This window comes from Diplodia corticola, assembly GCF_001883845.1.
Source record: "Diplodia corticola strain CBS 112549 chromosome Unknown scaffold4, whole genome shotgun sequence".
In the NCBI taxonomy this organism is placed as follows: Eukaryota; Fungi; Ascomycota; class Dothideomycetes; order Botryosphaeriales; family Botryosphaeriaceae; genus Diplodia; species Diplodia corticola.
The window spans coordinates 260,209-287,984 of NW_017971483.1; the positions used below are offsets into that span (position 1 = coordinate 260,209).

The window sequence follows — 27,776 nt, forward strand, 5'->3', positions numbered from 1 at the left end:
GCAAACGCGCCGGACAGCCGGGCAGCCGGGCAGCTGCTTGTTTGCTTGAGACCCCCGTTCGCGCAAGTGCGGCATTGCAGAGACTATTGAATAGAAGGTCAGCGCGCAGGGCGGGGCCCAAGCCTTCCAGGTCATGCAATGCTAGAGATCTCGTCACACTCCTTCGCCCAGCGCGGAAAGAAGTCGTCTCGCGGGGCGGGCGTGCTGTCTCGCTTGGGCGTTCGCTGCTGCCTCTCGCCATTGCCATTATTGTCATTGTTATTGTCCGTCCGGGCTGGTTCTGGCTGGATGGGGAATGCGCGGACGGGGACTAGGGGTGATCCGGCAAGACGCCTTATCCGATAGCGTCGTCGCCGCCGCCTTGCTGCTTCCTTCCTGCTTCCTGCTTCCTCTCCGTTGCCCAACCTTCGTCGGATTGCCTCGGTCGGCCGGCCTCTCCTTCGGCTTGACGAGGATGCCGATGGCAGACTACTGCGTATAATGAGCTGATGTGTCGGCCTGACGGCGCCGCCGCCCATGCCCACGAGGCTTTTCCCCGGAGCCTAGCGTTTTTGCTTCGCGCTCTACGCGCTGCGCCAAACCGTCGCCGGCGTGGTCCGTGAATCGAGCGAGCATGGTGGCGGCTGGGGCTGCGGCCTGCAGCGGGGAGGAAGACGGGCGGTCCGGGGTGTGATCAGAGAAGGTGAGAAGAATCCAAGGACGACGAGAGCAGACGCGGGCTTTTCCGGAGCGCGCCTCATGCGCATGACGATGGCATTCTTCCTGGCCCTTCCTGGCCCTTCCTGGCCCGTCCTGGCCCGTCCTGGCCCTTCCCGCGCGCCTGTGTCGGTGCCTGCGGAGCCATGTTCAATGCGCAGAGGGCGATGCCATTGACGACCCCGGCCCCGGTACGCGCGCTCTGGGCATTATTGTCTTCAGTCTTGTCCCCCTCTGCTTACATGACGGAGCAGGACGAAAACGAGGATGTGATGACGACGACGAGAACGGCGGTGATCAATGGCTTGCTTAGTGAGCGAAGCAGCAACGCCCATCCTGCTGCCATTGCACGCGCCCAACGGTCTGGAGCTCGTCTTAGCGTCACTGGACCATATTTCTCTCCGCCGCCCAGCCCTGTTCTCCCAATACCTCGCAGCCCGTCGACGAATCGCGGATGGACCGACCTCTGGTTGGCTCCATGGCGGCAAGGATATAGGCGGCTACTGCTATATGCCTGCTGCCGCCTGTATGCACAGCCCGCACGTGGTCGCCGCGCGCACAACCCCGTCTCGGTTCCTGCAGCTTCTTCCCGCACCGCGGTAGCTTGCAGTTGCAGTTGCAGTTGCAGTTGCTGCTGCTGCTGCTGCTGCTGCGCGGATGCCCGCCGGCGCCTTTGGACTGTCGATGATGTCGTCCAGGGCAGCCCGATATCAAGTGGCGATTACTGGTATGTGGCGGCCGGGGCTGCATCTCCGGCTCCGATTTTGGGCCCAACGTCGACACAACGACTGGCCCTGCATTGCTCGCTCTCCCGGCCGCCTCTTTGTTTCATCTCGCTGTCTCTTCCGGGCGCGAGCAGCCCACTCAGAGGCCCCGATGGCGGATGCTGCGCTGCAACAGGAGCATTGTTGCGTCGTCCGGCGCCGCCGTTGCCCGGCCGCCGGGAGGGCCGCCATGGTCGCAACGGTCGGATTGCACAGTCACAGTGGCAGCGGGAAGAGTAGCTCGGACCGCCCAGTGCTCTTCCCGCTGCCCTTGTCCAACGCTTCTAGTGCTGATCTGAAGGCCAGAAGAACCTGGGAGGTTAACCATGGCCCCCGCATCCTTCCCTCAATCAACTTGCGTCGGGCGTTGTATATCCGTCCTGAGTGGCGTTTGCCGCAACAAGTGGCATCATTTCCAATGCCGAGACTCTTCCGCGTTGCCGCAAGAGGCAAACGGGGGAAGGCGGCGATCGTGCCTCGATGGGGGAACCGTTCCTTGCACCCTTATGATTCCCAAGTCCATGGACCAGAAGCCGACGATGATGCGGTGAAGGGCGCGTTTTGGGAGCCTATTGGGGAAGCTGCCGAGGCGCAGCCTCTTTCCCCCTCTCTCACTCTCTCTCTCTCGTCTCGTCTCGTCTTTGTGTGACCTACTGCGAGAGATCGTGGGCCCACTCGATTTCCCTTCGATTTCGGTCTCGAACCGCACCGAATGCGGCTTGTCTCATCATCAGTCATCAAAACTAGCTGCTGCGAACACCCCCGAGACCATGGCTGAGCTCTTCCTCCCCCTGTCTGTCCCCCTTCACCCTTTTTTCCGCTCATCTGTCCTGCGGCCTGCTCCCCGGCCGCTCCGTCCTTGTCCTCGTGCTGCTTTCCCGCCGCGCTGCGAAACTGCATGCTGCGCTGCAAACGCTGGGATGGGCGATGCCCCCGGGGGGGCTGTGCGTTCCCGCATCGTTCCGCATCCCGCATATCCCGCCTTGCCGCGCCGCATTCGCCGCACGTCGCCGAAAAGGGGAGAGTGGCCTGTTTGGACCGGGGTTGGGGGATCGCAGCAGCATCAGCAGCAGCATCAGCAGCAGCAGCGAAAGCAAGGCTGGTTGCTGGTTGCTGGTGGCCCTTGGGATATGCAAGCCAAGGATAAGCACCCGTCAAGTGCCGATTCGAACGACCCTCGATACTTCCGAAAATAAAAAAAGATCATTTGTCCACGGTTTGTCTCACAATATCGCTCCTTCCGCGTCATCATCGAGTTTTATTTTTATTTTTTTTATTCCTTCTCACGCCCCAAGCTACGTATGTACTCACCCCATCCCTCCTTCCAATCCTTCCCGGACTTGTCAGCCTCGACTGTCTCCGGCGTCTTGGTTCATGGGACTTCGAGTTGCTTCTTTTCATATTGCTTTTGGGGTTCGGCGTCGCAAGGGCTGGACCAATCAGTATCACATTGACCCCTGGTAGTAACGTGGCGGCTCTGTTTCTTGTTTGTTTGTGTTTGTGAAGATCACCCCTGCAGTTTATTTTTTTATTGTTTTTTTGGTTTCACTGCACGTCACATCGCCACCTATAATGGAAACAAATAGAAAGAGAGTATTTAGGAGAAGCATATCATTTTAGCTGGTTTGCGCCATTTGCCGCGTGTTTTGTATGTGCTTTTCAGCGCCGGATTGCACTGCCCATGGTGCGCCGCTGCCGGAGTAGCTGATTATGGTCACGTCCGATGGGCTTCTTCTTTATTTATATTTTTAATGGTCCGAGAGGCGAGGTTTTGCGGAGAAACAGAGCGAGAGGATTGACGGAAAGAGGGGGGGGGGGGGCGAGAAAATGCGCAACTTTTCTGTTCAAGTCGACGAGGAATGAAGCCAAGGAAGCAGGGGTGAAGGTGAATCTCAAAAAGCTATGCATGTGAGACTTCGCGCGGACGGGGTGGAAGCTGCTGCGCCCGCCGAGGAACCGGTAAAGTAAGGTTTTTCTCGGGGGGGCGCATGCATGCGGGCATCGTCGCCTTGCTGACTGCAGAGCAGGGAAGAGGGGCCGGGGGCGATGGATGGGGCGGAAAGCACGCAACGAAAATGCAGAAAAACAAGATTGAGTTGGGGGGACCTACATGGAATGATTCTGGATCCATCGGCTTTGGCTCGTCTGCTTATCCTGTTTCTTTTTCCTTTTTGCCCTGCATCTTTTGGCGACAGGGATAAACCGGGTTTGGTTGGAGCGGCGCTCGTTTCTTGCGGGATAGATGATGGGGCGCCAATATTCCGTGGCTATATCCGTGCGAAAGTGCTCCTTACCCTGTCGAGGAGGAGGATAAGGAGGAAGGATGCCGATGTTTATCCCTTCGCCTCTTCCCTTCGCTTAAGAAATCATCCGATTCTCGGCCGGGGCCCCCAACAAAGATCCATCGATATGGCAAGCCGATACGTCTTCTCGCATGAGGATGGGAAGGAGCCTAATCCCTGCATATACATACCCGAGCTTTTTTGGACCGCTGTCATCGCCAAGCGAGTTTGGATCGCCGGCACTTGGCGAATGGCACGGGCGTGTTCATCTCGAGTCTGCGCTGCTGTGAGACTGATCTTCTGATAGATCACAGCGATGGTATTCTGCTGCTGCGTATAGATGATGTCGTTGTTGTTCCCCGGGGGTCGGTGTGGATTCAGGTGGACATTGTCGCCAAAGTGATGAACCCGCGCTTGCGTACCTCCCATCTCTTTGCCCTCTGGCCCCATGGAGGTTTTCTTAGTTTTGCTACCTACGGAAAAGCATTACGATGGAGATGGGCATGCGAGCCCCGATGGACGGGATGGCATGAGCAGGTGACGTTGGACTGCTTTGCCCGCGCCGAGTCGTGAAAGTGATATTGTACATACTTATCATATTTAGTTGGCCGCATCGGGAAACTCTCTCAACTGTACAGACAGACGTAACGAAGCTGGGAAGTTTGAAGTGGAAATCGACTTTACTTATTCAAATAACTTGACTGTCAGACTTGTCTCTGCAAACACGGCCTGACAAATGTGAGGCCAAATGTGTATGTACGTTCTGGACCCTGATCAAAGGGAAGGAAGAGATCATCAAAACCATGCCCTGGTTCTGATGACCAGAGAAGATGATAATGAGCATCTTTCATGGTGGTAAACACCTTATATACCAGCAAAGCTTGTAACAATAAAATGCACCTTCTTCGCATCCGTCTCTTTAGAATGAAATCATCCTACCAGATCTCACCAAAGCAAGCGCCGGCAACGCCAGAAAAGCGGAAACCATCGACGTCTTTCAAGCCGTCTTGGTCTAGGAAGACTTACACGATCGTTATATCGGACGACGAAGAGTCCATCGAGTCGGATCAAAACAGCAGGAGCAACAGGAAAAGTACTAATATCCCGATTTCGACTCAAGAGATCCGCAACTATCCCAGAAAGTACACTCTGAGCTACACCGCCGGTTCTTCGTAGAACGGTCATCTGCGGATTGACACGTCAAGCGTAGACGTCTGGAGATTGCGCCTGCCAGCAGTTGTTGTTTTGCTTTCCCGCACTCTTTTTCTTTTTCTTTTCCTTTCCTCTTGTGCAGAGCGTTTTACGATCCCCGCTAAGAAACTACCACCCACTTTGGCTCCTTGTCTTTGATTTTGGGCAAGGGGCACGCCTATCCCAAGATTCCCCAAAACTTTCTTGTCAAGTCGTTGAAGAACGATGAGTCGTACGTGGTACTTACCAAGAATAGAGAGCCCAAGTGAGTCTAGTCCCACCTCGCGTGTATATTAGTCGTTGCAGCCGTGAAGCCCATTAGAGGGTCAGTCATTAGTGTTTCAACAAAAGTGTCTTTCCTCAATTTGGAGGACTGTCAATAACGCTGATGGATTCGTTATGTCACACCGCGACGACATGGCCATTTACAAGGAGTCGGAAGACACCTTCGATAAGGACATCTTCGCCATAATCCCCTCATTAGACTAGGTACAGGGAGTGGGGGAATCCGAAGTACAAGATCGTGGTAAACAATCACAGAATCCTGACCATAGCGGCGTCATGAACACCATGGCAGGACAGTGAACCAGCATCCGCGAATCCCACAAGATATACTGGGATGACATCGATGGCAACAAGATCGTTAGAATGTTGTTTGGTTTCTCTGGACTCTGTACTGCCGAAAGCGTAAATCTCTCTACCTCTTTGCAGCGCCAAATATCCGTCGTCTCTCAGTCTGACACCATACGAAATTCTCTTCATCTCTTCAGCCCAACCAATGCCATCCGCACCGGTGGCGATGATTCGCGGACACTCTCATCTTGTTCTAAATGCATTTGTATTTTGCTACACCATATACAGCCTCCCTGACCGACCGACCCATCTACAAAGACAGCAATGACCAAAAGAAACAAAAAAAAACCAGCGGAAAAGAGAACAACAAAAAATGTATAATTTCATTCATAACGGATACCCGACCATCCTCTCCTCTCCCCTCACTCCATGCATACACTATCGTCTACAGCCCTCCCCTGCTGCAATCCCGAGCCAAAATGCTCGTCCTCCAGAGAGGAGAGAGAGAGAGAGGAAAGCATATCGCTTAGTCAAAGCTATACCTCAACCACTCGCCGACGGCCCTCAAGCTCTCCCACCTGACCGTCTCGTCCTTGTCGGCCATGAGCTCCATGACGCGGGCCTTGAGGCCGATCTTCTCGAGCGTGGGCCGCTTCTCGGGGACCTCGCGGATGAGGCAGGCGACGTCGTTGCAGCCGACGGCGAGCACCTGCTTGTCCTGCTCCCACGGCTTGGCCAGGATCTCGGCGAGGCGGCGGGGCAGGTCGGCGTTGGCCTCCTCGACGATGCGCCGCGCGTTCTCGCGCCAAAAGGCCGGGTTGCGGTGCGGCGGCGACCAGCGCAGGTGGCCGGCGTGCACCTCGGCCGCGTACTGGTCGAACGTCGTCTGCGTCTTGGTGTACTCCTCGAGCATCTCCTTGAGCGCCGTCAGGTCCTCCAGCAGGTCCTCGTCCGTCAGGTGCCGCGACTGCAGCGCCTGCAGCTGCTGGGGCAGCTTGGCCAGCGTCGCCGCCGGCAGCAGCGAGTCGGGGCGCGCGCTGAAGAGGTTGCGCAGCGTGGAGAGGAGGAGGCGGGTCGTCTTCTCCTTGGGCGATGCGCGCAGGAGCTGCGCGTATAGGGTGACGAGGTCGTAGTCCCTGTGGAGGTTCCGTGAGTATACGACGGGGGAAATTCATGGCGGACGAGCAACTTACTCGTCCAGGCCATCAGCCACGAGCTTGGCTTCAAAGCTCAACTGCCATATCACAAGAAGAACGTGGTACAGGAGCTGCAGTCCGACGCCTCCAGCCAGGCCGACGTCCGCGACGCTACGGAGGCTACCAGTCGTGCTTCCATACACAGTCGAGTCAGTGTCCTTCACGTTGCCTGTTGCCGACTTGAGAATGTCAACCAGTGGGCTCAGCGTCTCCTTCCTCTGCTTCCAGAACAGCGACCTCGCCTTGGAGGTCCTCAGCAACGCCGAGTACTCCTGCACGGCAATGTCCTGGAGACCGGCATCGGAGCTTTTTGCCAAGGTCGCCAGGTAGGTGTACAGCTGCGGCAGGGCTTCCTCGATCTGTGCAAACTGTTTGGGATTCGAGACCAGCGACTCGGATATCAAGGCGGTGAGGACGGCTGATGCCAGGAGCGGAATGGGGTCCTCGGGATTGGTCGACTGCTTCAACAGCGGCAGGAAGGGCGCGAACGGCTGCGAGTGCTGGGTCAAGGCGGTGAGGAACGACGGCATGTCTGGGGGCACCATGTTAGCATCCGAGCACCCAGGCATGGCGCAAAGGCCGGAACAAAGGCTCGCGAGGCAGCACACCTTCCAAGAGGTCGCCGGCGAGCACCAGCATGTACTGGATGATGTCCTGACGCTTGCCCTTCTGCGCGGCCTGGAAGATGTCCTGGGAGTCATCGCCGCCGAGCAGCAGAACAACGAAGCTCTGAGAGTCCTGCTCGATGGCCTGCTTGCGCTGCTCTTTCCGGACCTTGTCAATCGACTTGATCTTCTTGAGGTCTTGGTCGGTGATGGTCTTGGCGCGCACGGCGCCCTCCCACGAGATGGGACGGGTGCGGATGTTGTTCTGCAGCGAGAGGATGTAGGTGGGCGGATCGAGCGACATGGCGGCGGCTGTGATGAGGCGTGAGGCGGAGGCGGTGGTGGGGGAGGGTGGGCAGTTGGCGATGGGCAGCTTGGTGCTTGCTTGGGTTGGCGTGCAGTTGCCCGCCGGCGGAGCTCCCACGCGCTCGTGCACAATGACGAATCCCTGCAACAGCTCCCACGCCCCGGCGACAATTCGACCCCTCCCCTCCACCACGCCATCTGCTGCCCGCAACGCGCCCGACTCCCGTCCATGGCTTCTGCTTTCCACCCAGGCAAGCGCCTGTCGTTCAACCGCGACCTCTGCACCGTGCGCTATGTCGGCCAGGTGCAAGGCACCAAAGGCGAATGGCTGGGCGTCGAGTGGGACGACCCGACGCGTGGGAAACACGACGGCTCCCACGCCGGCGTGAGGTATTTTGAATGTATGGCATCCTCGCGCTCGCACAAGCCAATCTGACGGGGTTTTTATCAGGCAGGCCGGAGAAAACACCCGACTGCGGGCTCCTTCGTGCGTCCCAATCGCCCGTCTGACCCGCCCGTGTCCTACGTCGAAGCCCTGAAGCAGAAATACGCCTCCGAGCCCGTCGAGGATCCGAGTGTCTCAAACATTGACATTGTGGTATTCGGAAAGGCACCCGAAAATGTCCCGGTGAATTCGGCCGGCAAGGTCATCATGATCAGCGGCAAGGAGGCTGAGGAAGTGGGCTTCGACAAGATTCGGAAGAAACTTGCAAACCTGAAGGAACTCCGCATCGTGCTACTTGATGGAATGTGCATGGAAAGGCCTTTTTCCAAGCTTTTCGAACAAGCTGGCGAGATGGCCGTTGACCAGCTGACGGACGTCAAGGATGCATCGCCTAGCATCCAGGAATTGGACCTAAGCCGGAACCTATTCGAGGAGTGGAGGGAGGTGGCATCGATATGTGTCCAGCTCGAGAGCCTGAGGCGGCTTAAGGTGGACGGCAACCGACTCAGAGACCTCGAACTCGATGGCTGTCTATCGTCGGCGTTTACCCACGTCTCAACTCTGAGCCTCGAGGATACTCTGCTGAGCTGGGAGGATGTGACAAACATGTGCTCCGCATTACCGAGCCTGGCAACATTGAGCCTCACCAGCAACGCATTCGACAAGCTGGGGCAGACCTCTCTGCCATCAACCATCACCGAGCTTATTCTGGAGAAGAACTACTTCCGCTCACTGGACGATCTCCGGTGTCTAACGAAGCTGCCCAACCTTCGATCGCTCAAGCTGAAGAACAACTTGATTTCAGGGATTCTCGGTCCCCATTCAGCGGGCGGGGAGCCCCTGGTGTTTTCTGATAGCGTCTCAGAAGTCGATCTTGTACATAACTCCATCGAGGATTGGGCTTTCATTGATAACCTTCCTTCCGTCTTCCCGGGTCTTACATCCCTTCGGATTTCCAGCAACCCTCTCTACCACGGCCTACAGGCGGTTGATGGCAAGCCCCTAACGGCAGACGATGGCTACATGCTTACGATAGCGCGTCTGGGAAAGCTCAAGATCATGAATTTCAGCACGGTAATTTCTTCCCCCATTCAATTCAGATGACGTTACAGGCTGACAGGAGCGACGGCCAGATCTCCGCAAAAGAACGGCTCAATGCCGAGACTTATTACCTTTCCCAAATCGGCGCCGAGTTGTCCAGCGCACCCGAGGGCCAAGAATCGAAGGTGATCGCTACACATGGGCGATACTCGGAGTTGTGTGCTGAGTACGGGGAGCCTACGATCGTCCGTTTGGATGCCAGTGCGGTGAAACCCAACTCTCTTGCAGCCCGGCTGATAAAGTTCACCTTCTACCCTGGAAACTCGGTCAAGGCGAAGCTCGGAGCCAGCAGGGGAGCAGCTGAGGAGTTCAGCGCTGAGCTGCCCCGCAGCTTCACTGTTTATAGTATGCTTGGAGTAGTGGGCAAGCGGCTCGCGATGGCGCCACTTGAGCTGCGGCTGTTCTGGGAGACAGGAGACTGGGTGCCGGTAGGGGAGGAGGTCGCAGCGGGGGGTGAGGAATGGGACTCGAGCGACGACGAGGATGGCAAGGCGGGCGAAGGGAAGGTGGTTCGAGAGGTGGAGTGGGTTGCGGGGACGAAGATGGTGGGGACGTGGGTCGAGGGAATGGAGGCGCGGGTGCGGATCGAGGTTCAGTAGAGATTGGGAGGGGAATCGAGCTGCTTAGCGATATTCTGGCAGGCGGCGAGGGGGCAATGTTAAGGTGGGTGTGAGGGCTGAGGTTGCGTCGCGGGAGTGGCGCGCAGCCCTACGCTCGCGACTCGCACCCGAAGCGGGCAGGCGCGCGAAGGTCGGCCGAAGCCACGCAGGACGAAGAGGCTTATACAGATTGGCGCCGCGTTCATTGGCAGCCCACTGCTGCACCCGTCCGTCATCGATGCCGAAATTTCTGTCTCGTCCACACTGCATGCCGAGCATGTGGTTGCGCGCCTATGTCGTGGCCCCCAAGCGCATCGTTCCCGGCCGACAGGGCGCAGATAGAGGCCACGACTTGTGTCGACCGCACGTCCCGGCCGTCGATTACGGACGCAAGAGGCCAGAACTGTGATTGTCGCTCAGCCTCGGCTCCCGCAGCTCGACCGAATCTTTGCGGTGGATACTGGATCGACGATACTACTGCTATCTGCTACGCGGTGCCACGCAAGTAGCGGTGCAGAGGGCCGTCTCAGCGCAGCGTGCCACGGTGCCCTGCTCCGGGCGGTACAAGCAGCGGCAGCGCCAATCAGCGCGGCTGCCATGTGCTTGCCTCATCAGCCGCTCGTAGCTCCGCCGGTGCGCCTGCTCACAGCCTCACCTCCACTTCCCTCCTGGCCAGCGCGTTGACGACGACGACCCGTTGCGTGTGGATCCCGCTGTATCCAGCGTCCGTGCACCCGCTGTCTCGAGCCCACCCCGCGGCCGTAACTTCCCAGACGCTTAGCGGCCGTAGCCACTGCGCAAGAGGCTGAAGGTTGGCCTGCCGTCTGCTCCTTCTCCCTGCGCCCAACGCCCCAGCCGAGTTTGTCAGCACCCGCCGTCGTATCATCCACCCCGTGCTTCTCTCAGGTGGCGTTCGTGCATCACCTCGTACCTACTGCTTTCTGGCTCCTATCCTGCGCGTGTCCTTTATATATCCCCGCCCCGGCGACCCTACAAGATGCTTTCTTACTTTAATCTAGCAGAGAACCTCTCTCTTCTTTCCACCACCACCAACACCCCCTCAGACAACATGGCCGACTCCGAAGAGGTCCCCATCCCCCAGGTCCCTGGCCTGCCAATCATTGGGTCGGTCCTGCCTTCCGCCGTCTGCTGGCGAGAGAGCGTTGTGTGCTGATGCATCCTACAGCAACATGAACGACTTCGATGTCGCCTATCCTCTTGGCTCCATCATTCACATGGCCGAGACTTATGGTCCGCAGAACAGCAGCCCTCTGATCCGACGGCGCAGAGCTGACACGCACTCCAGGCTCCATCTTCAGATATGTCCTCGCTGGCCAACCACGCATCGTCGTGAGCAGCCAAGCATTGGTGAATGAGGTTTGCGACGAGAAGAGGTTTATGAAAAAGGTGGCGGCCGGTCTGGAACAGGTCCGCAACGGCATTCACGATGGCCTGTTTACCGCCTACGGCCCGCACGAGAAGAACTGGGGCATTGCCCACCGCATCCTCATCCCGGCCTTTGGCCCGCTCTCCATCCGCGGCATGTTCGACGAGATGCACGACATCGCGAGCCAGCTGGTCCTGAAGTTCGCGAGACACGGGCCCAATCACCTCATCGAGGTCACCGAGGATTTCACGAGGCTGACCCTGGACACCCTGGCCCTGTGCGCCATGGACTACCGTTTCAACTCCTTCTATTCCGCTGAGATGCACCCCTTCGTCCAGGCCATGGTCGACTTCCTCATCGAGTCTGGCAACCGGTCAAGGAGACCGGCCATTGCCCAGTCCTTCTACCGCGCCGCCCAGTACAAGTACGACGCCGACATCTCCATCCTCCAAAAGACCGGCCAGGACGTCATTGATGCACGGAGGAAGAACCCAACCGTGAAAAAGGATTTGCTGAACTACATGCTTGACGGCCGCGATCCCAAGACTGGTGAAGGCCTCAGCGATTCCAGCATCATCGACAACATGATCACTTTCCTCATTGCCGGCCACGAGACCACCTCTGGCATGCTCTCCTTCACCTTCCACTACCTCCTCAAGAACCCCCAGTCTTATGCCAAGGCCCAGCAGGAGGTTGACACCGTCATTGGCCAGGGTCCCATCACCGTCGAGCACATGTCCAAGTTGCCCTACATCAATGCTGTCCTTCGTGAGGCCCTCCGCTTGAACCCTACAGCGCCTATGATCACAGTGGCGCCAGAAAAGGACCAAGTGATTGGTGGCAAGTACCGCATTCCGGCTGATGAGCCAGTCAACCTTTTGCTTCATACCCTCCACCGCGATCCCAAGGTTTGGGGCGAGAATGCAGAGCAGTGGGACCCGGACAGGATGTTGGATGAAAACTTCAACAGAATTCAGAAGGAGTTCCCCAACTCTTGGAAGCCTTTCGGTAATGGCATGCGTGCTTGTATTGGTCGGCCTTTCGCCTGGCAGGAAGCAGTCCTGGTCGTCGCCATTCTACTCCAGAACTTCAACTTCGTCGCCGAAGATCCGTCATACTCGCTCAGCTTCAAGCAGTCTCTCACCATCAAGCCAAAGGACTTCCGCATGCGCGCCATCTTGCGCAATGGCCGCAACCCGACTACTCTTGAGCACCAATTGGCTGCCGGCGCTGCCAGAGAGCGTGCCACGTCCGAAGCCGCCAAGCCCAGCAAGCAGGCCGAGTCCCAGAATGGTGTTCCCTTCTCCATTTACTACGGCTCCAACACGGGAACCTGTGAGGCGCTTGCTCGTAGGCTTGCCAGTGATGCCGCCGCCCATGGCTTCCGCGTCGCGACGATCGACTCGTTGGATTCTGCCAAGGAGAATCTTCCCAAGGACCAGCCTGTTGCAATCGTGACGGCATCGTATGAGGGCCAGCCGGCTGACAACGCGGCGCACTTTGTTGCCTGGATGGAGAGTTTGAAGGGCAACGAGCTCGACGGCGTGAACTACACCGTCTTCGGATGCGGCCACCACGACTGGGCTGCCACTTTCCACCGCATCCCCAACCTTGTAAACGAGGTCCTCGAGCAGCGTGGTGCAAAGCGTGTTGCTCCTTTGGGCACGGCTGATGCTGGCCAGGGTGACATCTTCTCTGATGTAAGTGTTTTGTCCTGGGAGCTTGAAAGCCCCTTCTTTACTGACGAGTAATTCTATAGTTCGAGAAATGGGAGGATGAGTCGTTCTGGCCGGCGATGAAGGAGAAGTTCAACGCAGCCGGAGCCACCGACGCCCCGCTGTTTGAGCAGCTCGAGGTTCAAGTCTCTGCTCCCCGCGCCTCGCTTTTGAAGCAGGAAGTCAAGGAGGCTCGCGTCGTCGAGGCCAAGGTCCTTTCTCATCCCGACGTGCCGGAGAAGCGCCACATCGAGATCCAGCTTCCCTCGGACATGACATACTCGGTGGGCGACTACCTCGCCATCTTGCCGCTCAACCCCAAGGCGAATGTTGCCCGCGCGATGCGCTATTTCGGTCTCGCTTGGGACAGCATGGTCACCATCTCGGCCGCAGGACCCACAACCTTGCCCACTGGCATGCCTGTTTCGGCTGCTGATCTCTTCGGCGCGTACGTCGAGCTCGCGCAGCCCGCCAGCAAGCGCACCATCACTACTCTCATCGGTGCGACCAAGGACGAAGAAGCCATCGCCGCCCTGACCAAGCTCGCCGGCGAGAACTTCGACACCGAAGTCATCACCAAGCGCTTGTCCGTCCTCGACATCCTGGAGCGCTTCACCTCCATCACCCTCCCGTTGCCCTCCTTCCTCCAGTTGCAGCCACCGATGCGCGTCCGTCAGTACTCTATCTCGTCGTCGCCACTGTCCAACCCAAGTCGCGTCACGCTGACCTACGCCGTCCTCGACCAACCATCCCTCGCGGCGCCCGACCAGCACCGCCACATCGGCGTAGCTTCCTCTTATCTCTCTCACCTCGAAGCCGGCGATGCTTTGCACGTCAGCGTCCGCCCCTCGTCTCAGGCCTTCCGCCTCCCCGCCGACCCGGAGGTGACGCCCATCATCATGGTCGCCGCCGGCACCGGCCTTGCCCCCTTCCGGGGTTTCGTCCAGGAGCGTGCAGCGCAGATCGGGGCCGGTCGCAAACTCGCGCCCGCCCTGCTTTTCTACGGCTGCCGTGCTCCCGGCAAAGACGATCTCTACAAGGAGCTCTTCGACGAGTGGGAGGCCAGGGGCGTGGTGCAGGTGCGCCGCGCGTACAGCCGTGCCAAGGACCAGAGCGGCGGCTGCGGCTACGTCCAGGAGCGCTTATGGCAGGACAGGAAGGAGGTGGTTGAGTTGTTCGATGCGGGGGCGAAGGTCTACGTCTGCGGCAGCGCCACGATCGGACAGGCTGTGAGCAAGGTGTGCTGCGAGATTACGCTCGAGAGGCAGCAGGAGCTGGGTAACGATACGAACATGGAGAGGGTGGTGAAGTGGTTCGAGACGATCAGGAATGACCGGTTTGCAACGGATGTGTTTGCTTAGAATGCGTCGGTTGGTGTTGGTGTGGGGTTCCTCCGTTTCTTGTTGTCTTTTCTCCCTCCTGAGGATGACCCGGTTCGATCCCGTTTTTCAGTATCCATTTATATAGATGCCTGTATTCCTAACAACCCCTATACGATTTCTGACTCTTCCTGACTTAAAGTAAGGCAACCCCTATATGTCAGTGCTTCGTTACGCGCCTTAAGTCGTACATTATACCTAGATTAAGCGCGTTTCGTGTGCACTCTTGATTCTGACGGCCTGCGTATAGCGATGATGAATCTTGCCTTTGTATATGGCTATAGATGCTTAGGAATACAGCCGGACATGTTTTAAGATTGGATACCATTATTTCGTTTGCTCAGAACGGACGATTGAGTCCTCTTTGATACGATTATTTCTGGCCTCTTGAAAGCGCAGCCTTGTGAACGTTTCATACAAACGACTGCAAGATTTGACGCCATGGGGAGAAGAACCACGTAACTACATGAAGGCTAGCTACCAGACCTGCAAGTCCACTATCACCTTTAACGTATGCATACCCCGAACATTGATGAGCTGAAATATCGAATAATTATTTACTACTACTATACAGGTACGTACCATATATATCCAAGGACGTAGACACATGGCATCGCTATGCAGGACCAAGATATGCAGGACTAAAAACGGAGACGACCGAAAAAAAGATCAATCCAACCAAACCCAGACCTCATCACAACCCCACCACCGCCGTAGCCAGGCCTACGACGACCACCAACACCCACCCGGACACGCCTGACGTCAACAGGCGCGCCGGCGCGGCGGACACGTGCGCGATCTCCGGGAAGCCGGTCACATTGACGCCGTCCACGCTGCAAACGACATCGCAACGCTTCTCCTTCCTCTTCCCCAACGCCCCACTGCCGTTCGTCTTCTTCTCTTCCGCCCCTCCGCCACCCCTACCCGTCATCCTCCTCCACATCCACCCCCCCAACCCACCGTCATCTCTCCCCTCCTCCCCCTCTTCATCATCATACCCACCACCAACCCCAACCCCCCTCCTCTTCCTCTTCTCATCCCCCTCCGCCCCCGCCGGCCCCCCCACCGCCCCACTAACGTTAAACACCACCTCCACCCACTGCACCTGCAGCTCCGCCGCGCCGCCGACGCTCATGTTCCCGCTCCACTCGCCGCCGTCGGACCACATGTTGAGGACGAGGTACGAGGGCCGCCGGGGGACGCTGTACGTGTTTGTGGCGCGCGCCACGCCGTCGAGGAACCAGTTGGTGCGGCCGGGGAGCCAGTCGATGCGGTGGTCGTGCCAGTCGCGCCACGAGGGCAGGGCGGCGACGCGCAGCGAGGCGTGCGGGACGTCGTCGCCGGTGGTGGGGGAGAGGGAGGGTTGGTTGGTGTAGCTGTTGTGGTGGGGGGAGGCGATTGTCAGTGGTTTGTGAGTGGCGGGGGATTTCTGGCTTGTCTCTTACCGAATCACGCCGTCCGGGTCGGCCGTCAGGATCTCAATGTCGCTCTCGTTGTCGTCGTCGAAGACGGTGAAGAAGCCGGCGACGGCGCCCGCGTCGCCGACGACGCGCGCGCGCATCCGCAGCGAGGCGTGCATCACGTTCTTTTGCAGGTTCTCGACCTCGGCCGCCGACTGGAAGTCGTCGAGCCGCACGGTGCGCAGCGTCAGGTACGTCGGGAACTCGATATCGTCGTTGCCCGTGTCGCTGGCGTTGGTTTGCGCTGGGGATTGGATTTGTTAGTGAGTTTACATGTGAGTCAAGACAACTTCCAGTTTTTTTTTTCTTTCTTTCTTTCTTTCCTGATGGGGGAGAAAATAGAGGAGAAGAGAGAAGCAAGATGACGATACTCACAGATATACACATTCCGCGCGCTGTTCCGCATCCGCACCGGGAAGTCCGCCGTCGCCTCCTTGCCCCAGTTCTGGATCCCCCAGTCGGCATTCCACGCCGAGCCGTTGAGGTAGGCCGCGTCCTGGTCCGCCACCGTCTCGAGCCCTTCGTCCTCGTCGTCCGTCACCGGGTCGGGCGCGGTGCCGCCGTCGCTGCCCTTGCTGGAGAACTGGCCCGCCGACGTCGCCAGGGAGCGGAAGTCCCAGAAGCGGTGGTAGGTGAAGTAGTACGGCTCGCTGTTGTCCGGCGACATGTCGTCGCTCGTGCCCGAGTCGAGCGTGTAGCACGTGCAGTTGGGCGAGTTGTCCTTGAGGACGACGGCTTCGTCGTCGTCGCCGTCGGTGTCGTCATCGTCTGCTCGGACGGCGTGGAGGAGCCGTGTGGAGAGGAGGAGGAGTGAGACGAGGTGGAGGTGGGGTGTGGGGATGATCCGTCGGGAGATCCACATGGCACGAGCGGGCTGCGGGCTGCGGGCGGTGTGGTGTTGATGGTGCTGCGTGTGGTATGCAAGTAGGTACCTAGTAAAGACCAGAAGGCGGGCAACGGTCCCAAAAGAAAATAAACAAAAGCAATTCCAGACAGACAGCGTCGTTGGGCGCTTATGACGGGGGAACGACGCTCAGACTGTGCGGCGGGGACATGCTTCGCGTAGCGCGATGGAAGAGATCCAAAGGAAAAAAAAAAAAGAAAGAGAGCAGGCGCATGAGAAGTGGACGAACGATGGCGAGCCAGCCACAAAAGCGCTGCCTTGAACTCGTATTGCACCCTGCGCCCCGTCCAGCGCCCCCATATTGCATTTGGCTCGTACCTGGTGATCCGCACCATGCTCGTTTCTGCCCAGCTCCAGACCCGAAACAGGCGCCAGCACACCAATGCAAGCGCTCCATCTCTCCTGCAGCTAAAAGCCTATATATAACCTTCTCGCAAGTCTGCCCCATCCGGCAAAAAAAGCGAACTGCCATGGTTTCACCACCCCATATTTCACCTGTGCCGCGCCGGCACCACGGCACCCACTCACGCAATTCGTCACCGCATCCCGGCAGCCTGTCAGGGTCCACTTGTGAAACAAGGGAAAAAAACAAAGTATATCGATACAGAATGAAACTACAGGGGGGGGCGAGCGATCGTGACATACGAGAATCAAGACTGATGACTTGAGGCCGTGAGCCAAGCTTGTCGGTTGGACTATCTATGTACAGCATTGCGAATATGTATGTACCTTATACAGTAACTTCTTATCGAGAGTCGTAGCAACCGACTACATCAAGGCCCAGCGCCAGTAAAAAGAGAAATATTTGCGCGGTGGCGGCGTGACTTCGCCTGTGTCGGAGCACGGCGAGGGTTAAAAACGATAGTGGATGGAAAAAGGCGCTTAACATTCGACGTCGACCTTTGGCCGACCCGTAGTCTTGTCGCACTGCCTGGCAGACCGCTCCCGCACGGCAGAGTGTCGGTGCCCGCATGAGAAGAAGAAAAGGTGCTGATGGTCTTGCAAAACGAGAGTTCAGAGCTCGTCATGGCTCCGTGTGCCGCCATGAGGTCAGACAGCCAACAGTAGCGCGTGAGGGGATGATTCCGTCCAAAAAAAAAAAGAAAAAAAAAAGACAGGACAGATAAAACGTACTATGGCCAAATAGACACGACTCCGTCATTTCAAGTGGCGGGTGCGGGAAAAAAGAAAAGAAAAAAAAGCACAACTCCGTCAGAATGGAAGAAGTGGAGAAGATAGGAAAAAAAAAGACCACCCGGAGAAACCAGAATTGCTAACGTGATTGGGTATTTGCTTCATCTCTGCTCCACATCCTCCTCCCCCCTGCTTTTTCATGCGGTATTGTCCTGACACTCGAACCAGCTCTCCCCAACTCGGTCCTCTTCCACGTCGTCCAGCACGCCAGCCTCCCGCAGCTTCTCGTTCAGCTGCTCTTGGAGCGACTTTGCCTTGTCTTGGTCCATCGACTCGCGTTTGACCTGTTCAACCAATGACAGACCGGCCAGTCGACGGCCGTCGAATGTTGTGCGCATATTTAGAGACCGGCGCGATGTGGTGAGCGATCTCCTCTTTTCCGGTGTTGTTGTCACGAAAGTCACGAAATGAATCCCGGGAGTCACGAAAGGACTCCCGGTTGTCAAAAGATTCATCGTCCGCCTCCATTATCTTGGTCGGCACGTCTGGCACGTCGTCGTTCCTGTATTGTTGCAGGCTACGCCTGTCGGGCGTCGTCGCCGCCGATGCCATCGACATCGATGTGCTTGACCTGTTATGCACGAGATCCGGCGTGGGCGGGATGCTCGAGTGCCTGTTGCTGGGGCGCAGGTAGCTGGACTCCTCGTCCCCCATCTCGCTACCGTTGGTGGCATCCGTATTGCCGTCGATGGTGCCGTCTTCCGAACCCGCAAGGGACTTCTGGCGGCTATGGTTGCTGACTTCGTCGCTGTCCGCGGCCTGTGCGAGGTGCAGACCCTGCACAGCAGCTTCACACTGCTCCGAGATGTTCTTGATGATGTAGGCAATGGCGTCCGTCTTGTCGCGCAGGTGCCTGTCGGCAACATCAGCCATGCTGAGCGTCGAGAGGCGCTTACGTGAAACCGGAGTGCGGCTCTCCATCTCTGCGGGAGCCTCGCCGAAGCGGCTGCTGACCCGGCGAGATGCACGTGAAGAGGCACGGGAATCGACGCCACGGATGGTGCCCGTGTCGGACCCATCCTTCTCGTTCTGCTCTGCGCCATCGAACTCCTCGCGCGCATCTTCAAAACCAGCCTCGATGTAGTCGCTGATCTCAGGGTCCGACGTGAGCGACTTGACAATGTGCTGCATGTGGTGAGACTGGCCGTCAATGAGGGCGCGCAGGTGCAGCACAACGCGCTGAGCCTCGTCTCTCTGGCGCATGAGCTTGGAGTTGTCCACTTCGAGCGACTGGAGTTCCTTTCGGTTGCGCTTTCTCTCGCGCTCCAGCTCCTCGGCAATCTCCTGTTGCAGGACAAGAGCCTCGAGTGCGTCATCACGCTGCTTCTCGGTGCCAGAGAGGCGGACGGTGAGTCTGGCGGCGTCGTCCTTCTGCTGGTCGATGAGGTTCGTGAGGCGGCGGTTCTCGCGCTTGTGGTTCTCGATCTTGACCTTGAGCTCCGACGTCTCCTTGGTGAGCTGCTCAGCGAACGTCTGGAACTTGAGGAACTGCTGCTTCCAGCTTTCAAGCTCCTCGACGAGGAAGTTGTTCCTCTTGGAGACCTTGGTCAACTCGGTGTCCATTCTGCCCTTGAGGTTGATGAAATCCTGCCATGCCTCCATGGCATCACGCGAGTACTGGTTGCGCTCGCGGACGATTTCATTGAGGTGTCTCATCGAAACCTTGGTCATCAAAGGCTTCTTCTGCGAACCGCCGAAGATGGCCTTGACGCCGGTGTTCCGGCCCTTCATCTGACAGTTAGATCCAATCTTGGGACCGGAACTCGCGTGACTTACTAGTTTCTCGCACATGTGGTCCATGACGCCCATGACGGCGTCCTGGTTCCACCACACAGGGTCCTGGATGCTCTCGACCTCACCGCGCATGACAATGATCTGACCGGCCGGGACCAGCTTACCGCCTCCGTAGGCGGACCGCAGGTGCTGGGGAACGCCAGATGGCGCCACCTCGCCACTCATGGCCTGGGTCAGGCGATTGATCATCTTACTCCTCTGGCCCTGAGTGAGAGTGCTGGGCGGGTTCGAGGTAAGGACAAAGTTGCGGTCCAGATCGATGACCAGGGCGTCGTTCGGAGCGGTAAAGAGCGTGCGACACTCGGCAGTCACGCCCAGAATGTACGGTCCAGGCTCCTCGACCAAGCTCTTGGCGTGACGGGCGTGGATGACGGGGACGTACAAGCCGCTCCACTCGTAAACACGGACCATGTACCGAATGGTCTCGGCAGCAACGGTGAGCATGGCGGGATAGTGACTGACAAAGATGATGCGCCTGGTCGGCGAAACCGCGGCCTCAACCACGCCAACGATGTTGGGGATGGACAAGCACGTGAAGAGCGGCCACATGGCAAAGTTCTGGAAGCCGGTCGGGGAAGAAGGGAACTGGTAGCAGAGAGCGTAGTCCTTCATGTCGATGCGGACGAGATCGTTGAGCCGGGGAGCGGGGAAACTGAGAATGCGCGACACCTCCTCGGCGTGGAAAAGGTTGGTGGCCTTGTTCCAGTGGATCCACATGCCGCGGAGGTAGTCGCCGAGCAGGTTGTAAAGCGGATATCTCGAGAGGAAGCTCAGGCAGTAGGGAATCCAGTACGTCTCGTCGGGAGAGTCGTAGAAGTCGTTCTCGGTCCTCTTGCGCAGCTCGCGAATCGTCTCGGCCCTCTTGTCGTCGGCGCGAGACCAGACGCGGAGAGCAATGCCATAGAGCGTGTGGGATGAATCCTGCTGGAGAACAAACGAGTGGTGGACGCAGTGCGGCTGCTGCTTGCCCGTGCAGATTTCCACATCGTGGGGGAAGCAAGCCTGTCAGAGGGTTGTTTGTTAGCACTCTACTCGCTCGCTCGTACCTGGCGCCCCCCGTTCACCAACTTACCCGCATGGCGGCGTGCAGCGACCTGGCAATCTCGTTGTCCTGTTCAAGGCGGGGGCTGCTTCCAAGGATCTCGGGAAGCCAGAACTGGCCAACGGCGCCCTTCATGTGCTGGATTTTTCCCTGGGACGGGGACGGCGCCTTGACCCATTGCGACGGCTCGCGGCCCACACCGCACACCATGTAGGCATGGGTGAGAGTCTTGGGAGTGCGCTGGCCGGGCTTGACGGTGAGCTGCGAAGGCAAGGGCTGGGTGATCCTGGAGTGCAGCGACGAGGTCCGGCTGGGGATGAACAGGCTGCTCTCGCCCTGGGCGGTCGACGGCCGGTCGGCGTCGCGAGTGCGAGGACGCAGGCTGAGCGAGGGCGCCATGGTGGAAGCTGGAGAGACGGAGGGACGAGCGGATGGCGGGCAGTACTAATCGAGCAGGCCCGGAGGCGCTCTCGGGATATCAGAGGCGGCGACGCGCTGGGCGGCGTTGCAGCTAGCTGGAGAGCAAGCAGCCGGTAGGGCGCGGTCGCTCGACGTGGCGTTGTCAAGCAATTGGATGGACCGGACTCCGGACGCTGGCTGGAGACTGCGAGGGACGGCAGCAGAAGGAGTGGAGGGGAGGCGTGGGAATATTGGGACGGAGAGCTGTGGTACGCGGACGGGGGTACGCTGGGCAGGCTCCTAATGGCCGGCGCGGGCAGCGCTAGGCGCGACGGTAATTGAGACGTGATATCGCTGGGGTCGACTGCTGGGCCGAGCAACCCGCAGGGGGGGATACTTCCTCCCGCGCGACTGAGGCGTCCGGGCGCCAGCCCTCTCCACCTGCTCGCGCCTCGCTTGGTGCCACCGTGCCCGCCCGCGTGGCAGCTCAGCGGAGGCCGGAGGCCGGAGGCGGGCAGCCTCAAACGCGGCATGCGCCTGCTGGGCCCCGCGACTCAGCGGCCGGCAGTGGTGCTAGCATCTGAATGAGCCGACCCTCGGCCATGCCATCATCTCCCCAGGAGCCCCAACAGCCCCGGCAGCCCCAGCAGCCCCAGGAGCGCGGGCTGTCCCCTGCGGGCTGCGCACTCGGCTCGCAGCAAGCGCGCGCATTGCGCATGGTACGGCAGCGGTCCATTAATTCCGCCGCGCGCAGTCGCTATATCGCTGCGCCAGACGAGTGTGGGAGCGATGCGGCCTGTCGGCCCTAGCGCAGCGACGCCGGCCGTTAGTGCCGGGCCTGCAGTGCCCAATGGGGTCGCCATGTGCTGCTTCTGGTAGGGCCTGTGCCCCTGATGCGCGGCTGGCATCAGCTCACTGGATTGGGGCCGAGCTGCTGCGCGTGGCTTGGCCTGGAGCGCCAGATTGATGAGAAACGGCTGTTCTGCAGGCTGGTGGCCCCGGCGGCACAGCCGGCCTGGTGAAACGCACGCCGCGGGCCCGCCCCACGCCCGCGGGTCGCGGCCGGCCAGAGGCGACGGCTCCCAGCCTGCTGCCTGCTGCAGCGCGGGTGGCGGGCTGGCGGGTTGGCGGGCGGCCGGGCGGCGAGGCGACGTGCTCATCATTGCGTGCATAGCCAGGCCTTGAGACGGGGATATGCATGCTGCGAGGGGGTGCGCACGCTGGCCTCGACATGCGATCGAGCAAGCGAGAGGAGGCTGCAGTCGTCGATCGGCGCAACTCTTTGGCAGCTGTCGCGCTAGCTCGCGCGGAGCCCTGGCCCAAGTCCGACGCCGACTCCGCTGCAAAAAACTCTACTCTGCCCTGCTCGTCGTCATCGCCCTGCGAGCTTAAGCTTCTCGCTGGATCTCACTTCGCACGCTCGCCATTCCGTGGTTGAGGCCGATCGCCCGCCTGCCCGGGCCGCGGCTTCTCCTGTCCGGGCTGCGAATCTCCGTCCCCAAGCTCCGCGCCGCGCGCCCATCACCTTCCCCGGCCGCTGCACCCCCAGCTCCGCCGCCGCATCCAGCACCCCGCCGCAGCACTCGTGCAAGCGCAAGACGGCGCAGCCATGGCCGACGAACCGCTGCTCAGCGACTTGTGCAGCGTCTGGTAAGCTCCACGCTGCAATTTTTGCCACGCCCTCTTCAATCTCGCAAAAATGATCTGCCGTGTCACATAGAGCACTGCTGACACTGCGCCTCTGTCCAGCAACCGCAATGCCCCCAAATACCGCTGCCCCCGAGACTCCGTGCGCACATGCTCCCTTCCGTGCTACAAACGCCACCAGCAGTGGGCCCAGTGCAGTGGGAAAAGGGACCCCGCCGCCTTCGTCAAGCGCAGCGAGCTCGCAACGCCCAGCGGCATCGACCACGACTACAACTTCCTCACGGGCATTGAGCGTGGCCTGCAGCGTGCAGACGACGCTGCCGAGGCCCGTGGCCATGAGAATAAGAAGTACGAGCAAGACCAGGCCAAGCTGCAGCGCTATCTGCAGAGCAACCGCATCATTGTGGACCGAGCGCCCATTGGCATGGCCAGGCAGAAGACGAACCGCACGCGGATGACCAAGTAGGAAGCCCCTGTCTTCCAGAACACTGTCATCGGAACTTGCCCGCTGACACCCCTGCCAGAAAAGGACACGTCCGGTGGACTGTCGAGTGGCTGCATGAAGATGGCACTCGGGATCTGCAGGAAGCCGAAGCTGACATGTCATTAACCGACCTGTATGCCATGCTTTCGACAGAGCGATCACGCAAGAGAAAGCGCACAGATCAGGGCAGCGATGGCCTTCAGAACCCTTCGAAACATAGCAAAGACGGGCGTGTCTCAAGCCAGGCAGCTCAGCGCCACCAAGACTCTGTTTCGGGACAGCCTGCCTCTGCGCCTGCTTCTGACGATACACAAGCAGTTCCAACCGGTGCCAGCGTCTCGGCCGACCCGCCGAAACAAGATTCTTGCTCTGCCCAACCAGTGCCAGAAGTGTCCACAACAGCGAGTGTGTCTGGCAAAGCTGCAGACGAAAAGCACAGTGATCCAGGCCCACAGAATCACACACCACTCTTCTCCTTCTATCTGCTCAAACCGCATACACCTTCCTCGCAACCTCGCGTCCTGATCCCCCTTGATTCGAGCTCCACTCTCACAACTGCGCTGTCCACACAGGTAGTCCTCGAGTATCCAACCATCAAGGTGGTGCCACGCCAAGCCACCGATGCCCGGCTCCCCGAAGGTTTCATGCTCGAGGAGGACTATATCCGGCAAACCAAGCAGGATGTTCAAGAGCTCGAGGCGCTTATCGGACCGGACGGGCAAGTGATGACAGCTGCCAAAGCCCGGAGGGGCAGCGACGCTGGTGTTGAGACACACGGCAACGTAAGCAGTGGGCCGGTCGACGACAAGAAGTTGCTCGAAGTTTTGGCGCGGGACTTGACCGCGCGTAAGTGAACTGGCGGCAAGCGCCGTTTGCAGCCATTTTTAGTAAGTACTGCCTCGAATTTGGAACAACAAACGGCGCATAGATGCCTTATTAGCTTTCGCAATGGCATGACGGCCTTCATCTATGGCCGATTATGTCATATGGTCATGCAGGACAGAGAGTCGACGGCCGGCACTCCCGTCAGGGTCAGATCCCGAGAAATGGGCCGTTTGACGGACCCTTGGACTGGCGACAAGGGTAGGAGACGCGATTCCCTTAGGCCCACCCGGCTCTGAGACACGGGGAGGGCCAACCTTAATTCGAAAATTCCCGGTAGACCGATGCGGAAATCAGCGCTCTTACCAGGCGGCGGTCAGGCCGGACTGGGGCTTCTTGCGACAGCATTGCTCAATCGACGCATGGATGCGTCAAAGAGGCAGCTAGTCCGATTCACCACTAATTTTTCTATCTACCTGGCGGCCCAATCTCCTCGTTTGGCACCCGCTTCGTCACTGTGTCGTAAGCGAGGAGCCGGCAGGCAGGATCTCGTTCTCGCGTACCTTGTGCTGGTAGGTACGTGATAGTGGAGGAAGGAATGCCTTGTCTCGATAAGCGAAGGAGCCTGCCGTTACGCGTCAAACGCTTCGGACGGGGCCAGGGCCATTCGCGGTGTGGCGCATTCAGAATGCAGCAATGGCCCATGTCCAGCTGAGAAAAAGGAGGGTAGAGGCGACTTTTGCGATGGTGCAGAAAAACCTACGCCCGATACACCCAGACCGTGCCGAGGCTGTCTGGAGCTAGCAGCCTTGTCGAATGCGCCAAGTTCCAGTTGTCAGCTAAGAATCCTACGTCTCGCCTCAAATTGTCTTTTCTTCGCGCTTCTCTTCTCTCTTACGTGCGGAGGTGGACGCCTTTTGACTGGACCCGTGGCCCCATGATTAGCTTCGGCCATGTTTGACTACCGCTCAGCAAAGAGCACAAGTATTACGCTAGAAAGCAATGACACCAAACGACCACCAAACGCCATTGTCCCTGCGGCAAGAAAGAATCGGTCCAACCGTCCTTCATGACAAGGTCCGACAGTCTTCCTTCTTCCGTCTCCTTTCGGTTCCTGCATCCACAAACAAGATTCTGACCGTGCCGCCGCGCCACCCGCGCCGGAGTATCGGGTCGCTGGAGGGAAGCTGACGCGAAAATGGCAAGCAGCGGTGCAAAAAAAGGAAGAAGCTTACTGATCCACCCCGGCTCCTCACCCGATTGCCCCGTACCTGGCACCGCCGACTTCATTGGCTGAACTGAAAGGAACCATCCAGGAGCAGGCCTTCGTAACCCCGACCTTTGAAATCGAGAAGACGTACGCTACGAGCCATGCGATGTGTCATTCGAGCATGGATTGCAAGATCCCACAGCAGAGACACATGTCGCCAAATGCAATAGGAGGGGCTCGGCAGCGACTGGGGGGATTGCTTATGGCCGCACGAGTTGGATCATGCTCACCGTTCCGTCCGAAGGCGATCCTCCTCGAAAGCCTCTAGGAGAATGGCTAGAGGTGCGCATCTCGCCTGCCAGTTCCACGTCTGTGTAAGATGCATGTCCCTCCGCCACACTGCTATACCTGTCGTGCGACGCAATCAAGTTGACAACACATCCCAACCCCTCGCGTCTTGGTCAGCACTAACCTGCGCATCCCTCAACCATTCCTACCCATCATGCATCATCAACAACGTTACCGCCTTCATCAATCTCCATCTCCCTCCATGCCCTACCAAGCGCTTAGTAGCGTGACGAGTGACTAGCAGAGTCGCGACGGCCGTTCATGCAACCGGTCGACGTGTTCCCGGATCTACCGCATGCCCCATTGCCAGAGGTACTCGCTCTCTGCCCTCAATACTTCCGGCCCCTTCTCTGAATTCCATGATCGTCTTTAAAAGCAATCTACGCAAACCTTTCAGCAGATCTTGGATCGTTACAACGATCAAGCCTACGAAAAGCACGTCCAAGACCCACAGGGCCAACTTCCCTTCCTCCTCAGGCTTAGCCGAAGCACGTGCGCGCAGTGGGAATCGTTGGTGACAGCACGAATGTCGTACGTCGTGCAACATGGCAGAGAACCAAAGAAACTCTCTCCGGTAGGTTGCCTTGTGGGTAACCCAGCCCTCGTTTACGCCTACTTTTTTACGTGGCGCACTTTCGAGTTTTCTATCGCCTAGGCCATCCATGGGCTTATCATCTCTCACCTTTGATTGGCGACCCAGACAAACAGCAACGGCAGCGCTCGCAGGGGCATCCCTTTTAACGGCTTGCCACTGTACGAATCACCCTCAGCCCTGGCCGTTCTCTACCTCATCGCAGCCTCATCTCGGCCCTACTCGGATCGCCCAACATCCATTTCGGCCATTACTCGGCGCCCTCCTTACGTATTCTCCATCTCCTTCTGTCAGGGCGGGAATGTCGTACATCCGTGACGAGGATTCATCCTGAGCAGGGTCAGTTTGGGCTGTCGTTGTCCCCGCCTCGGCAGGCTGTCATAGTATTCACACGCATGCAGAAGGGATGTACTCTTCACTGCTTGGCATCTCCGCAGATCTACGTTATTTCGAAAGCGTCAATCCAAAGTCAACGCGTGATGGACGTGGCGATCGTCACTTGATGCAGTAGTGAGCAGACGACACTGACGCGATTGCGGCACGGCACGGCACGGTAATTCCCTTGAATCCGTCGATCGAACCGTTGCTCAAACGTTCGAGCATCTCACACTACCTTCGCGATTGGGTCAAATATCCGGGAAGGAATAATAGTCCAACCATAGCACTGACACAATCTTCCTTCTAATCGGGGTACACTAACGGCTACCCTAACATCTGGGAAAGATTTGGGTCGTCGCTACCGCTAGCCTTGAACCATGAAAACCGGTACTCGCTCGGGAGAGGGCAATGGCTTTTCTACTACTATTTTCCTCCGAGCGATGAGTAGGCAGTACAGTTCTATAAATAGTATCATTCACATGTATAGTTGCTCTCTTGGTCAGTACATACCACTGTCACCACCCCGACCCCAGATCCAAGTTCCACTATAGCTGCTTGACCGTCACCTTCAATCACATGCCAACCGGACAAGCCCATACGTACGGGGCCAGTCTCATTCATCAATCACGTTCATGTAGCAACCTAATAATAAGTAGGCAACATCCGTCCCTAGATCTTTCGTTAGCGCCATGGGTAGCGGGGCCGATCGACCTCTGTACAGTTCCCTGACCATTATAAGCAAAAACAGGGCGGGGATAGGTAGACGGCCATCCGTCCACCCGAGGACATTTTTTTTTTCTTCCAAAGGTCCATTCATCATCATCACGACCCAACGAAAGGGTCCGTGGCTTGGTCTTGGCGCGCGAGATCCTTCGATCCGTGTGGCTTGCAAGCCACCATCGTATCCCGGAGGCATGTTCGTGCATGATGATCGCGCGGGTTGAATATTCCGGTGGCTGGCGGGCGGGGGCGCCCGCATGTCGTACGCTATGCAGATTTGCTTTTCGTTTTATTGCCCGTCCGGCGTACCGTTCCGGAGGCATCTCCACCAGCTGGAGGGAAAGAGGAGGAGGGAGGGAGGGATCAGGCAGGGAGGGGAGGGGAGAGGAGAGGAGGGAAAGCACGGGATACGAAGTGAAGAGAGCGCCAGCTAGCCGAGCCGCAAAACGCAATCTTGTATCGTTATTGCTTCCGCTCTTGGACGGAGAGATGCGAGTGTGTAGGGGAGCGAGTCGTGGGTGGTTCGGCATGTGGCTCGACTCA

General features: G+C 58.4%; 6 protein-coding genes across 6 annotated transcripts; 3 read left to right on the forward strand and 3 right to left on the reverse strand.

Moving 5' to 3' along the window:
* Positions 1–6,032: 6,032 nt before the first annotated feature.
* Positions 6,033–7,611, reverse strand: BKCO1_400081 (vacuolar atp synthase subunit h; the record flags this gene model as incomplete). Its single annotated transcript, XM_020275748.1, has 3 exons — positions 6,033–6,642; positions 6,700–7,234; positions 7,311–7,611. The coding sequence occupies 3 exons, from the start codon at positions 7,609–7,611 to the stop codon at positions 6,033–6,035; spliced, it is 1,446 nt and encodes a 481-aa protein (XP_020134190.1).
* Positions 7,612–7,842: 231 nt separating this feature from the next.
* Positions 7,843–9,758, forward strand: BKCO1_400082 (tubulin-specific chaperone e; the record flags this gene model as incomplete). Its single annotated transcript, XM_020275749.1, has 3 exons — positions 7,843–8,014; positions 8,069–9,132; positions 9,192–9,758. 3 exons carry the CDS (start codon positions 7,843–7,845, stop codon positions 9,756–9,758), a joined length of 1,803 nt encoding a protein of 600 aa, XP_020134187.1.
* A 1,069-nt stretch (positions 9,759–10,827) lies between these two features.
* BKCO1_400083 (cytochrome p450) lies at positions 10,828–14,221 on the forward strand (the record flags this gene model as incomplete). The annotated part of the gene is made up of 4 exons (XM_020275750.1): positions 10,828–10,883; positions 10,945–11,009; positions 11,065–12,845; positions 12,905–14,221. 4 exons carry the CDS (start codon positions 10,828–10,830, stop codon positions 14,219–14,221), a joined length of 3,219 nt encoding a protein of 1,072 aa, XP_020134188.1.
* Positions 14,222–14,933: 712 nt separating this feature from the next.
* BKCO1_400084 (glycoside hydrolase family 16 protein) lies at positions 14,934–16,561 on the reverse strand (the record flags this gene model as incomplete). Its single annotated transcript, XM_020275751.1, has 3 exons — positions 14,934–15,615; positions 15,685–15,943; positions 16,075–16,561. The coding sequence occupies 3 exons, from the start codon at positions 16,559–16,561 to the stop codon at positions 14,934–14,936; spliced, it is 1,428 nt and encodes a 475-aa protein (XP_020134193.1).
* A 1,524-nt stretch (positions 16,562–18,085) lies between these two features.
* On the reverse strand, positions 18,086–21,032 carry BKCO1_400085 (denn domain-containing protein; the record flags this gene model as incomplete). The annotated part of the gene is made up of 3 exons (XM_020275752.1): positions 18,086–19,522; positions 19,574–20,593; positions 20,664–21,032. 3 exons carry the CDS (start codon positions 21,030–21,032, stop codon positions 18,086–18,088), a joined length of 2,826 nt encoding a protein of 941 aa, XP_020134194.1.
* Positions 21,033–22,641: 1,609 nt separating this feature from the next.
* BKCO1_400086 (hit finger domain protein) lies at positions 22,642–24,017 on the forward strand (the record flags this gene model as incomplete). The annotated part of the gene is made up of 3 exons (XM_020275753.1): positions 22,642–22,682; positions 22,782–23,141; positions 23,204–24,017. The coding sequence occupies 3 exons, from the start codon at positions 22,642–22,644 to the stop codon at positions 24,015–24,017; spliced, it is 1,215 nt and encodes a 404-aa protein (XP_020134191.1).
* Between the last annotated feature and the right edge of the window lie 3,759 nt (positions 24,018–27,776).